The sequence below is a fragment of the Bactrocera dorsalis genome, chromosome 5, assembly GCF_023373825.1.
Source record: "Bactrocera dorsalis isolate Fly_Bdor chromosome 5, ASM2337382v1, whole genome shotgun sequence".
In the NCBI taxonomy this organism is placed as follows: domain Eukaryota; kingdom Metazoa; phylum Arthropoda; class Insecta; order Diptera; family Tephritidae; genus Bactrocera; species Bactrocera dorsalis.
Genome location: NC_064307.1, coordinates 14,674,669 through 14,689,090, shown reverse-complemented (window position 1 = coordinate 14,689,090; position 14,422 = coordinate 14,674,669). Strand labels below are relative to the sequence as shown.

Sequence of the window (14,422 nt, the reverse complement as noted above, 5' to 3'; positions counted from 1 at the left end):
ATCCTGAAGTTCTACACTCTCAATCGTTTCTTTTTCAGCATCCCCCACACTAATAGCCCCTAACAAACTATCGAGCAACTCTTCCTCACTTGGTGGCGGTGGAAAATCCTCAGCATCTGTTTTGCTTTTGTACTCACTCTCAGTATTGGACTCAACAGCTGTGCGTTCTATGGCTATCTCACTAACGAAATTTCTTTTCTTTTTCTTAATCTCAAAGCGACTATTATAGGCGCTTTCCAGCTGCAGGCAGGCATTATTCGTTTGTGTATTCGTGAGTGGATAATCCGCTAAGCTAACATTACCCGAATCCGGATTGGACGAAGTCTCATCCTCACACGAACTCAGCGACGAGTCGCCAAGCGCGGTGAGCTCAACATTGCGCGCCGGCTCAGCTCTCATACCATCGACGATAATACTTATTTTACTAGCATAGATCTTATTGAAATTGGGCGACAGTTTTGGAGACGTACACTCCGACAATTCGTCCGCCTGAGTCTCCGGTATGGATGCAAGCTTATAACTACTTGGACTTAAACTAGTGGATGAGTTTTTGTGGTTGGTATTGGTATTTATGGTTATGGTAGTGGGGTTATTGGTTGTTATGGTACTAATACTAGTGGTAGTGGTGGTGGTAGTAGTGGTGTCTTTAACATCGATATCAACAACAACAACTTCAACATTATCATCGACAACAGCAATAACATTCAGAGGCGCTGTGTTATTAGTATTTGGGGGCGCCACGGTTTCGCAGGCCTCGGCAACAGCAACAATATTGGGATTAGTGTACAGCTGGGTAGCATTTGCGGTAGTATAAATAGTAGTAGTAGTAGTAGTGGTAGTAGTGTTGGTAGCAGTATCGAGCATGGTTGTATGGCGAGCGGATGCATGATTGGTTGATGTCAATGGCGCGCTTGGCACATGAACTGATTTAGTAACTGCGGTTTTACCTGAAACTTTTGTAGCTGACTGCTTTTCTTTGGCTTGTTGCTGGGCGCGCTGGCGGCGCGGCTGCTCGTCAATACCGAAAATCATTGCCAACTCTTCGGAGGAGTTGTATTGCGATGGCGAGGAAGATGAGCGTGTGCGCGTGCGCTCTTGCGACTGACGCGTAGCTGACGCCGCGCGACCACCTTCGGTGCCAATGATGGCGGCAGTTTCACTGACGGGCGTCAGGTTCAGTGGCGGCGATGGCGAGTAGCTAAATGTGCTGTTCGTTGTGGCGCTTATATTCGGTGTGGCGGCGCTCGTGGTCGATTTGACATCGTACGAGGTGCTACTGAACGTTTTTATCGGATCGGTGCTGGGTGCATGATATTCACTACTTGGTGACTTAATATAATCACTGGAGGAGTAAGGATTGAAGGAGGTAATGCTCGAAGATTGTCGTCGACCGGCGGAGGGACTCGAAGATTTGGCTAGGCAATCGCTGGAGGAGGAGAACGAGGAGGCTGTCGTACTGGCGCCCGGTTTCGTCGCGCCCACAACGTTATTGCTGCTACTGCTGCTGCAATAACTGCTTGTGGTCATGCTGGGCGCTGTGGTGTGATCATCGCCACTGCTGTTTTTCGTGTTCGCTGTGACCAGCGGACGTGCAGTGGCCAAAGTGCGCTCCGACAACACTATTGGGGGCGGCGCTGTAGTCGTTGATGAATTTACAGTTTCGGCGCGCATTTGCTCCTCGCATTCTTGCATAATTTGATCGATCTCCTCAATGTCTGTGTGCTGCTTCTGCGCCGCAGCTGGCTGCACGGGCGTCACTTCTGCAACGGTAGAAATGAGATTATCAACTTTTGCCGCTGACGCCTTGGGTAAATGTTCGACGTTACAAGCAACGGCTGTGGCGGCTCCGGCTGCGCTCTGCTGCTGCTGCTGCTGTTGAAGTTCCTGATTGAGGTTGTCATAGTCGGGATTGTCATCGGCCAGCGCGCTCAGCTGGCGCATGCAACGTTTGGCGATCGCCTCGATCTGCTCCGATTGTATGGGATCCAGTTTTTTGATAAGATTTGGCATAACGAGCATTTCAGTGGGTGTTTGCTTATTCTTCACCTGCACTGCCTCCTGTATCACCACCGGCGGTTCGGTGGTTACAATATCCTTCAGTATTTTCTCACACACCGCATTCGCCGCCTCGGATACCTGATCGATAGCCTCGATCAGTTTGCCCTCTTTGTGCAGTTTGCGCGGTTTCGCTTGTACCGTGCTCTCACTGGCATCCGGTAGTGTGTCTAAGAGCATTTTACCGCAACGCTTTGCCGCCTCCGATACCGCTTCGATTTCCTGCAAATCCTTCTCGAGGCGCTCTTCCTCAGCGCTCGCCGCTTTCGGCCGCGCGGCAGTTATGAGCGCTTCTTTGCGCAGCTCTTGCAACTCTTTGGTCAGTTTCTCTGACTTTTCCTGTGCATCCATGGCGATTTTATTCAATGCATCCTCCATTTGCGCATTCGCTGCGGTCGGTTCGGGCGTAAGACTCTTGCGCGGCAGCGGCACTGGCGGTTTGTGCACTTCCTCTTTGTGCGCGCTGTTGGTGGGCAGCTTTTCGGGCAGCGCGCAAATAGCGCCACCTTGACTGGGGTGTCGGAAGGGTATCGCGACTTTCTTTTGTGGTGTCGGCTGCTGTTGTTGTTGTTGGTCCTGTTCTTTGAGATTGCGCAGCAGCGCTAGTGTTGCGGGCACATCTGCGGCCATAGCGCCAGCATCCTTGTGCAGATCGGACATGCTGCCGGCGCGCTCTAGGCTGCGCGTCAATTCCAGATAAGAGTGTAGATCACCGCCCGATGGTTTGGCGGCATCGCGGTGTATTAGATTATATATGTTGGCGGACTGTGTGCGCGTAGCGCGATTCTTTTTCTGAAATGAGCTGTAAGGGTAGATAAATTTATCTTTGGCGCCTGGTGGGTCTTTACGCAAGGCGCGCACCGCCAAATCGTCTTTAACTATATCGGGCGTATTCACCGATGCGATGGGCTCTACAATGGGCGTTACATGCAGATAGTCGTTTTGCGGCGCGGCAACAACCGGGCCAACAGGTATGCCGAATGGTGGCTGCTTTTCCACGGTCTTGTGCTGCAAATTCGCCAACTGCATGTTGCGATAGGCCACATCGTCGCGTATTGGATCGGGTTCGCCCGTAGGCGAATCCTCATCATCATATTCGTGCGCATGCGCCAAAGCATACTTTTCAAATTCGCTTGGTGTCGGTACGCGCTCCTTCTTTTCCGGCTCCTCTGTCAGACCAAGTGACTTATAGATAGCTTCGAGTTCGTTGATTGCCTCCTCCAAATTGGCGGGCTTCTTACGCGGAAAATATATGGGCAGTTCAGGCGTCGCGCTACTTGGCGGTATGGAGAGTTTACGTTGTGGCGGCGTTGGTGGCGTGAAAATCGGTTTGTGGTGCTGCTCGCGCTTCTCCGCGACATACTCGTCATATTTATTCGGCGTGTTGGGTATCTCACCGGAGCGCCGCTGATAGTGATTGGGCATTGAGCTGCTCTTACTGTAATCCTTATTACGTATCTCCACGAAATTTGAGTTTGAGTCCGGCTTGGACTTTATATGCAAGCTGCCGCACACAATGCTGTCCACCTCATCTGCGCCGTGTGGCGGCGCTGCTTGTGTTCGCTTCTTATTTGGCTTCTGCACTTCCGAGTATACGGGTATGGGGTAGGCGCGCAATTCGCCCACACGTGAACTGGATATCGAGCGTGGTTTCACGTTGCTCTCCTGCGCATAAGCGCGCGTCGTGTCACGTCCGCGTTGATGCGTGCTTGCATCCAGGCGCTTCCAGAAATCATTGACTTGCATTTGTTTGGACGACGCAGTAGGCAGACCGCTCTTGGAAGTGCGTAAGATGCCGGTGGTGGCGACGTCATTGCTCGCCGCATCGAGCTGCGGCTCCAGCATGTGTATGGGTTTGCGTGAGCGCGGTGTTGCATCGGCAACATAATGAAACTCGATGCCGTTCGGCAATGACTTCTTCGCCGGGTGCGCGTCACGTTCAGCGCGCGTTATAAAGCGACGATGATGTGGCGTGCCCTGCGGCATGGGTTGCGTTACACCTGCGCTGGGCGCATTCAATGAATGCACAGATTGGTAGTGTGGTCCCGCAGGACCCGACCAAATTTTATCGTCCGACACACAACGACCGCCCATGCGTTGATTGGTGGCCGGCAACGTCGGCAAACCGCTTTGGTCGAAGGCGTACGAAATGGGGCGCAAATCGCCAGCGCTGCCATTTTGCATTTGCCCACTGACATTCACGCGCCGCAAGGGATCGCGTGGCGGCGGCGGTGGTGGCAATGGTTTGGTCTGCAAGCGCCCATTAATATTCTGCAAATGTATGTGACTGTCATAGCTGATGCTGCGCTTGCTGTCGTTAACGGTATTTTGCAAGTTCTTTGGTTGTTGCTGCAGTTGGCCCCACTGCACGTAGGGCGCAACATGTTGCAGACTGCTTGTGTTGCGTAGGCGCGGTGTAGCGGCGGCTGCAGCGCTGACGTTGGCGTTGGCGGTGGGCGCTTGCGCTGCTGGGTTGTAAATGGAGAGCGGCACCGGTTGCGTTTTCCAGCGTTGTGTTGGTTGCGGCGCGTACATCACCGGCACCTGACCGCTGCTGGGTTCGCCATCACGCGACAAGCGCTTGTAGTAACGTTCATTACGCGCGGCGCGACTACGCCTGCTGTTCTGCGCATTAGCGGCGCCCTGACCGCCGCTGTGTATACTCTCATCGCTGCGATATTTCGAGAATGTCGACGAGTTCAGCGATATCAGCTCCTCTTCACTGGAGGAGTGCGCACCAGGCGCCGATTCATGCGGCAACCGCTGCGCTGAGCGCGTTTTAAGCGCAGCCCTTGCCGCGCGTCGATCCAGTGAATTGGCGGAGCGCGTATAAGCCGCCGGTTGTGCGCCATGTTGGAGGTATTGCGGTTGTTGATTCTGATAGTACGCCTCTGTGGGTGATATGGTCTCCACAGGCAAAAAGAATTCATGATCTACATGTGCCGGCGGTGGTGGATGTGGTGGTGTTGACGGTGCGCCCGACGTTTGTGGACTGACAACGATATGATCGAAACTGGCGCCATTCAATTTACCGCTACGACTGACTTTATGCGATTTACTCGCTTTCGTTTTCAAATTGGCACTACTGCCAGTGGCGCCACTAGCGACGCGTGGCGGCTGCCTTTGTTGGTGTGGCACGAAACCAGCTTTACGATCCTCTTCGGAGGACGACTCCGTAGCGATCTCTTTCTTGCGTCGAAAGAGACGCCCAAAGGACCACTTCTTATTCGAAGCGCTTGCCGCTTGCGTCGTTTGAAGCGCCGCAGCTTGTGCACCGCTTAGCGTATTGTCTTTGCGGCTGCTGCCATGTGACGTTGTGCGATGCTGTGCGGAGCGCTCCATATTGGCGGCGTCTGCGGTAGCGGCACTTTGCTCATCGGTGGAGTCGCTGGCGTCGTCGTCAAGTTCTTTGGGCAACGGCAGCTGAGGTCGCCAAGATGTTTGGACAGTCTGTATGTGGAGAGAGGGGAGAAAGGAGTAGAAAAATCATTAGTTTCAGAGTTTATGGCAGTTTATAGGAAAATATACTAAAAGTATTTAAAAAAGCTGGCAACTTTCTATGCTTCTGTTACGGAGACACATTGGCCTTAGCGCGCTGTTATCATAATATTCATATAATACAATAATACATCTTCATCGCTATAGCAATCAAATCACAACAACTCTTACAAACATATTTGCTTATTAAGCTTTGAATAGACCTTCGTTTGTAGTTATCGCGTTGTTCGCGAGTTATTTATTATTTGCACTTAGATTACTCGGCAAATATTAAACGCCTGCAAATAGCTAGTTTAAATATAGCTTTAACTATTATATTGTACTGTTATGTATGGGTAAGTAAATAGTGTGATACTTTATATACATATGCATGTACATTTGTATGTGTGTATGTGTAAACACAATGCGCAGAACAAAGAGTCTATTCAACTTGTCGCCGTCGATCAGCAAATGTGATAAGAAGTCACTTGATTGTTATGTGTATATGTATGTGTGTATGTAGGTAAGCATAGGCAGTGTTCTTGGTAAGATACTGACTAAAGTTCTATGAAAGATAACAAGAAATTGCAGAGGTAAAATCAGAAAAATTTACTTACTCTAAGTAAGACTTGTGCAAATTAATATAGCAAAAAACGGAAAAAATTAACTGGGCAAAAAATAGTAAGACTTTCTTCATAATTTTAAAATTCTTAATTTAGTCTTCAAAATTCATGTCAATCCCTCAAAGTAATCTCCCTTGGTGACGGAAGTAATGTCTTCATTTGACTCCAAATGGTTTCCTCGGAACGGTAGGTGAGTCTGCTGAATAGACAGCAGTCACACGAAGCTAAATCAGATGAAAACGGTGGTTGCGGCACATTATCGATTAAAAAAGTGGCGAAAAACGGACGAAGAATCAATCCAGTAAGCGACAATGCATTATTGTGGTGCAAAAACCAAGAGTTGTCGGCCCATAACCCGGCCTCTTTTTACGAATAGCTTCGCGCAAACGACGCATAACACTCAAATAGTATTCCTTCTTGACAGTTTGTCCGGTCGGAAGGAATTCGGCGTGCACAACACCTCGATAATCGAAGAAAACCGTTAGCATAACCTTGATTTTTGACATGTTTCTAAGTGGTTTTTTCGGCTTCGGTTCAGTTTTGCCACGTTATTCGGCCTATTGATCGTCTGTTTCCGGGTCGTAAGCATAGACCCAAGGCTCATCCCAAATGGTAATACGTTTCATGGTACTCGGAAGGCATCGTTTCACAGACATTAAGGCGGCGCTATTTTTTTCAAAAAAGAATTTAGTGATTTTGAAACTGATCATGCTTTTCCCTCTTCTTAGGCTCAAATGATCTTTAAATGCTTTTCACTGTTATTTCCGATATTCCAACGATGCCAGTAAGATCTCTGATCGTCGAATCTCAAGCACCTATTAGTTTATTTTATTGACGTGGTGATTATTAGTTGATGTTGAAGGTCATCCTGGACATGGTTCGTCGTCAACGCATTCTCGATCCTCTTTGGATAATTTGTAACAACCAAAAACCTTGCTCGCGACAAAAAATTATCATCGAAGGCCTTTTCGAATATTCTCAACGTTTTGAGCACCGGAAATTTGATTAAGCAAACAAAAATTTTATGGAACTTCTTTATTGAGTAATTTCACTTAATGTACTTCAGAAAGACAAGCGCATACCAAAGACTGTTTTGATGTGAGATTCGACAAACCAGGAAAAAAAATTCGACGACATTTAATTTAAAAAGTCTTACTATTTTTGCACACAGTAAAGCGATCATAGAAAAGCAAAATAAGAATTTCAAACTTATTTTCCAAAAAGAGCTTTAAATTTTATTATGATTATTAAAAGCAATGCATTAAAGAAAATAATAATAAACATAAAACAGTATTCAAAACTGGTTTTTGGCAGACGAAATTTGACAAAAAAAAATAAGAAGAAATTAATATTCAACAGTTTATTAAACTGCAAAGTATAAATTAAGCAAACGACGTCTATATGTATTAAGGTATGTACAAATGCAAATCTCCTACACTAAATTTTTTTAATTTCCTCGTCTGCTAAAAGCGTCTGCAGTTTCATAAAAAAAATTTGCTTAAAAAAATATTGCAGATTGCTTCCATTGTCAAAGACAGCTTGGCAAGGCAATATTTTTGTTTATCAAAAAAAGTTCAAAAGTGTGAAGAAGAAACAAAGAGCAGGAAAATTATGATAATATACATTTGCGATCGAATTTTGAAGCTTTTTGCATTATTTAAAATTGGTTGTGCATTTTTTTTTGCAAAAACAAATCAATGTCTTCACGCATTACTTAATTAAGAGAGTCACTTAAGCCAACTTCTTGGACCTAGCAACAGAACTCCAACTGGTATCGCCTGGATTATTGGCCACCAGTTTAACCTAACCTAAGCCAATGGGTGCTAAGAATCAGAAATATGAAAGGCACGGTGTAATGTAATTTTAAACCTAAAAAGTGGTTTACAATTCAATGGCACACAAAAATACCTTTTCGAAAAACCACTCCAAGTAAAAATGGTCAGAAACTTCCCAACTGAAAATTGTTAGCATAAATTTCTATATATTTAAAGGGTGTCAAAAATTCAATTATGCATAAGAAATTAAATATATAATAAACAATAAAAATGCTATTTCAACCCACTTAAGTCATTACAAACATAAACAGAAAAAAGTTTTTTTGCGATCATGTACAAGTTCAATGTCAAATTAAAAAAAAATGTAGTAGTATTTAAAACAGATCTAATTTATTACGATCACAAGGCTGTGACCTCACCTCTCTTACCAATAAATACATACATACATATGTACATATAAAATATGGGCCTCAGCGAGGCAGACGGCATATTTCTCTCAACAACAATTTGGTTAGACGCCATCTAACGAATGCCACACGGCTGTTATGAATTTGTATTCGAAAGAACACTCATCACAATTGTTATTTGGAAAAATAAAACATAAAAGAAATGAAAAAAAATTAAAAAAAAATTAAAAAAAATATTAAAAATATAAAAAAAAAATTAAAAAATAATTAAAAAAAGTATTAAAAATATAAAAAAAAAAAATAATTAAAAAAAGTATTAAAAAATATAAAAAAAAATTTAAAAATAATTAAAAAAAATTAAAATTAAAAAAAATAAAAAATTAAAAAAATTAAAAAAAAAAAACTAAAAATAAAAAAAATTAATAAAAAATCGAAACAAAAAATTAATAAAATAAAAAAATTAAAAAGAAAAAATAGAAATTGAAAAAAAAAACGAAAATTAAAAAAAATAGAAAAAAAAAAATAAAAAAAATTAAAAAAAATAAAAAATAAATTTAAAAAAAAAAATAAAAAGAAATTGAAACCAAAAAATTAAAAAAAAAATTAAAAAATGAAAAAAATGTTTAAAATTTAAAAAAACAAAATTAATAAAAAATAAAAAAATTAAATATTTTAAAAAAGTTGGAAAAAATGAAAAGTAAATTTAAAAAAGTCGACAAATATTAAAAAGAAATCGAAAAAAAAATTACTAAAAAAAAAACAAGATTATAAACATTAAAAAATTATATATAAAAATAAAAAAAAAAAACAAAATATTAAAAAAATAAAAAATAAAAAAAAATAGAAAAAAAATAAAACAAATAAAAAAAATAAAAAATAAAATTAGAACAAAAAAAAAAATAAAAAAAAAATTAAAAAAGAATTTGAAAAAAAACTGAAAAAGAAAAAAAAAAAAAACTGGAAAAAAATAAATAAAAAAAACAAAAATATTTGAAAACAAATTTAAAAGACTGAAAAGACGAGTATAAAAACAACAAAATTCAATGACCATTTGGCAATTTGTATGGACGGCAAATGGTACAAATGGAAATCTTTAAACAAAACGCGAAACAATTGGCGGAAAAAAATCACCAGGTCGTCAATATACATATTTACGTAAATATGCGCATGGCTGTTCATAAATTATGTATGCACGCATGTATTTAGTATTCATAAGTGTACACAGAGCCGGTTTAGCGCGCGGGTGAGTGCAAGGTGCCAAAATTATCACAACAGAGAAGCTGAGATAAAAGGCCAACTTCAATTAAACGCAGGCATACGCTAATAAGTACAACAATAAAAACATACATGCGAATATAAATTTCAAGTACAAAATATATACATAGGTTTGTACATACATATGTAAATTCATATACTAGGGTGAGCCAAAATAATATTATAATATAAATTTTTTTGGTAGATACCGTGAAAATGTCAAGGAAAATGATGAAAGAAAATTCTGGATTGAAAAAAAGTATTTTTTTTATAAAATAGTTGGAAGTATTGAAAATATTAAAAATATTATTATGACATTTATTACTGTTTTTCCGTCATTTCGGATGATATTTTCACGGTATCTAACGAAATAATTAAAATATTTTTTGGCTTGTCCCTCCCTAACCTTCTTAAAAAATAAAAAAAAAATTAAATAATAATAATATGCATACAGATATGATACAAATATATTAAAAAAAAAAAAAAATTTTTTTTGCTCACCCTAATATATAATATAAAATTTGTATTTCAATTGTACGTTTATTTTATTTTAATTTTGGTGCTATCTTTCACACATACATACAAACGCAAGTGTATTTGCCATATGGGCATCTACTTAGAAGTCTATCGCAATTATTTTTACTATATTTTTGCTACACCAATACACATACATACATTTGTATTTTGGCCACAACGTATGAAAATGAATTCCTCATTGCTGCGCGTTTGCGGATTGCGTGAGAACTGACGTAGCACCGGCATTTCGCCTCCCAGCGTATGTATGTACACAATTCGGTCGGTTAAATTTTAAAATGTACGGCACGTTCTACACTGGATACTCCTATTTGCGTGCGCGCTTAAACGCGCGTGAATTTCAAAAAAAATAATATTTATAATTCTTTTAAGCACTGCGAATGCCTCGCTGGCGTCGGGGGTGGTGGTGTGGCACGGTTGTAAACGCAGGCTTCAATTGTTTAACAAACAAAGCGACAAGGCTTTGAAAGCATGAAGTCACTTAAAAATCTACACACACAAATGTGCATGTGTATGAGTGTGCGTGCGCTCTTTATGCCGCCAAATGCTGAAGAAGAAAAACTTTTACAAAATATGACAAAAATAGTAATTTAATAAAAACACAAGTATTTATAAGATTATTTTAATTTCCTGAACACACATTTACACAAATACCACACTATTACATTCATACACATACACACACGCGTACAATTACTGCTTTATAGAAATTTGCCGCCTTACAAATGAGCTCGTAAAACGCAAAATGAAATATACCTACAAATAAACGCACAATTCTAAATGTGATTGTAATGTGTGCCCGGAAAAATATTGTGAAAAAATGCGAAATATTACTCAACAGCACCCAACTCAACTAAAATGTTTCGTATACGCCCTGGCGGACTGACTGCTAAGTGTGGCAGGCACTTTGCCAAGAAAAACATATGCCATGAAAAGGCAGTGGACTGCTGGGGATATTATACATATATAGTATATATATATGAATTTATTTGCTATATAAATATACAGTTAGGCATGTGTGTAAACAGGGAGTTGAAATAAAAATAAAACAAAATTGAAAAGAAAATATATGTGAACAAATGCGAAATATTAAAAATAAATATTAAATAAATTAACAAGCAAATTAATCAAACCCTAGCGATAATATGAAATTAGTGGAAAATAAATAAATTTAAGTGGATAAATTAAAAATAAATAAAGAAACGAGTAAGTTAATGTTTAAAATATTTTATTTTTGATATAGTAGTATTGAAATGAAATTCCAAAAAAAGTAAAAATATAAATTAAAACAAAATTAATTAACTAAATTAAAAAATAATAATTAATTAAATTAAAAAAGTTAATTAAGAGAACTAAGTTTGTATTTTATTAAACCAATATTAAAAATATAAAAAATATAAATAAATTTAAAATAATAATTATTCCAATATAAAAATCGAATTAATTAAAAAGTTAAACAAAAATTATATAAAAGCTTAACTATAAATTTATATCAAAATTAAATGAAGGTTTTTTATAAAACAACAAAAATATGAAAAAAAATAAAAAAGAATTAGAAAAAAATTAATAATAATTATAAAAAATTAAAAAAAATTAAAAAAAAATCGAAAAAAAAAATAAAAAGAAACAAAAATTAAAAAAAAAATAGTAAATAAAATAAAAAATATAAAAAATTAAAAATGAATTAAAAAAAAATTTAAAAATGAAGAAACAAATGTAAAAACTAAAAATAAATTGGAAACACAAAATGAAGAATTGAAAACTTATTTAAAAAAAAATTAAAAGTTAGAATACTTAGAAAACAACAACAACAAAAAACAGAAAAAAGTTAAACGAAACTGTAATACCCTTTACAACTGCATTTCTTATAGCATACAAGGTTATAAAACAACCAGTATCGATATTTTGATCGATCAGTTTGTATGGCAGCTATATGTTATATTTGTCCGATCTGAACAATTTATTCGGAGATTGTAGCGATAACTTGGAAAATTATCAGTGCCAAATTTCGTGAAGATATCTTGTAAAATAAAAGAGTTTTCCATACAAGGACTAATCTTGGTCGATCAGTTTGTAGGACAACACTATGTATTGAGTTTCGTTCTAAACACTACTTATGTTCGGAGATTGCAGCATTATCTTGGTCTTTTGTGGAAAACTTCACCATACGACTTATTTTTCTGTCAAATAGTATCCTAATAGAAGAACGGCACGAAACTGATTTAATCAAGACAGAGAATTTTTTTTTTCAATATCGGTATAAGTTGTAGGTACAATATATATTTTAAAAACTCATAAAGTCTGTATGTAAAAAAATTCACCAAAAATCAAAACTGATGAGTTGAATTAGTTAACTTCCGACATTTTTGACCGCGGCGGGCTGATAATTCTAATAAATTAGAAAATATATAAATATAAATATTAGGCCGCTGTATCAGATCTGTGACTGGCTGATTGATTTTAAGGGCAATTATGTTGCTAGCTGGAATAATTGTAGAACTGTCTTCTGATTTTCAAACATGAAAGGTCAATAATGGTTAAAAATGTTGGCTTTAAATAAAAAACAAAATATATAACTAAATGGCTTCAAAACAAATCTTGAGCGCAAGAAATCTTTTATAAGAAGCATACTTCTTTTAATTATTATTTTATGAACCAAATTTTGCCTTTATTTTCTATGCAAAAATTATCTGAGATGTTTTATATAAATGCATGAAGATCTTCACCTTGAAAAAATAAAATGTATTTTATATAAAAATCTTTCTCTTTATTATGATCGGTACTCATATATACACATTTTCTAACTAAAAAGCATCTCGGACACAAAAAAATTAATAAAAAATCAAAATAACACACCAATCACAAACAAACCGAAAATAATAATAACATTAATCACACAACAAAATTAAAAAAATAATAATAACAATAATTGACAATAACAACACCACCAACACTTTAGCACAACACAATAGCAACAACAAACAACAATTATTTTATAGCAAACCAAAAAGACCGTTGAACCGTATGAGAAAACACTTTTTGCTAAACACAAATTTCTTGCTCTTCTTCTTCTGCTTCTGCAGTCTTCTGCAGTTTTTATTAACACAATTTACTATGAAATTAAAGTTAAAATAAACAGGCAAGAAACAAAAAAAAAAAAACAATGAATTTCGAAACGCCAACAAGCAGCGCGTAGATGAAACTAATAAATTTGCAGACTCGTAAATCGTAAATCGTTTGGAAGATATTGTGAATGCGGCGCGGCGCACTTTGCGCTTGTGCGTACGGCTTGCTGCGGCGTAACCACCCCACGACCACACTCGCTCGGCGACTAAACGGCTAAAAGACCAGTGGCAATAGTGGAGCCAGCCGAATGTGGAGCGACGCGACCACTGCGAAGAGCAGCCAAAATAAGCGCGTGCGAGCGGCCGCAAGCAAATGCTAGTTGTGCGGTGTATGTGTGTGTGTGCGCGCGCGTTAGTTTCTCAACTTTAGTTTGGTGCCCAAAATAGTAAAATTTATTTTATCTGCATTTTGCTCGTGTGTAGCGCCTGAGAGCGCTGGCGAATCGAGCGCAACTGGGCGGCCAGGCAGCGTGTTGTGCTGTGTTGGCCGGCGGCAAGCCGCGTGAAGTAGCCAAAGCGCGAGCCGGCCAGCCGCGCAGCTATTGCGGTAATTTTGTTAATGGCTTTTTAAGAAGTGCAGAAAAATTTTCATAATTTTTTTACCACGTTTGCTGGTGCGCCACTTTTAAATATTTCTTTAACACTTACTTAATTCTGTTTTTTCGGCTTTATTTTGTTTGAGTAGTGTGGGAATTCTCTTTGTTAGTAAGGTTTTTGTGAATGAACTGGAAAAAGTAGCAAAAGTCGATTGCATGCCAAAAATAGTAACTGATAATTACGCTAATGACTGTGGTTAATTCAAGTTGGCAATGAGTGTTAACCGTTTTTTTTTTGTAGTTGGGTTGTTTAGCGTGTTTGAAGTAAGTGTTCGAAGTGTAATTGCCAAAATTAAAAAAAAAGCTGTAATTGTATTGTAAATATATATTTGATAAGCGAATATGCGAACTTGACCTTGCTTTTGGTCACAGACTCCTTGTTCAGCTCGGGTGCTAAAGATAATAACTTAATTTATAACTCTATTGTCAGAAGGCGCAAATCGTTGGCGTTATTACATAAATACTTCCCTGAATTCGTCCAAGATTAATTTAAAAAATTATGGCTTCTAAAATCTCTATTTTTTTCAATGATTTTTGCCCTCAATTAATGAGAAATATTTGTCTCACAATATTTTT

General features: G+C 38.6%; 1 protein-coding gene across 14 annotated transcripts in view; it reads right to left on the bottom strand.

The window, feature by feature from the left end:
- Window positions 1-14,422, bottom strand: part of LOC105227966 (supervillin) — a 454,663-nt gene that overhangs the window by 335,637 nt on the left and 104,604 nt on the right. For 3 of the 14 annotated variants that reach the window (XM_049458881.1, XM_049458883.1, XM_049458882.1), the window contains exon 2: window positions 948-5,505. The exons of 1 other annotated variant lie outside the window; for it this stretch is intronic. In XM_049458881.1, coding sequence (XP_049314838.1) covers window positions 948-5,505 — 4,558 coding nt within the window. Of the gene's footprint in view, window positions 1-947; window positions 5,506-10,266; window positions 10,673-13,129; window positions 13,553-14,422 lie in introns of those variants that run through there. 10 more of the 14 variants (XM_049458878.1, XM_049458879.1, XM_049458880.1 and 7 more) reach the window with 8 other exon arrangements.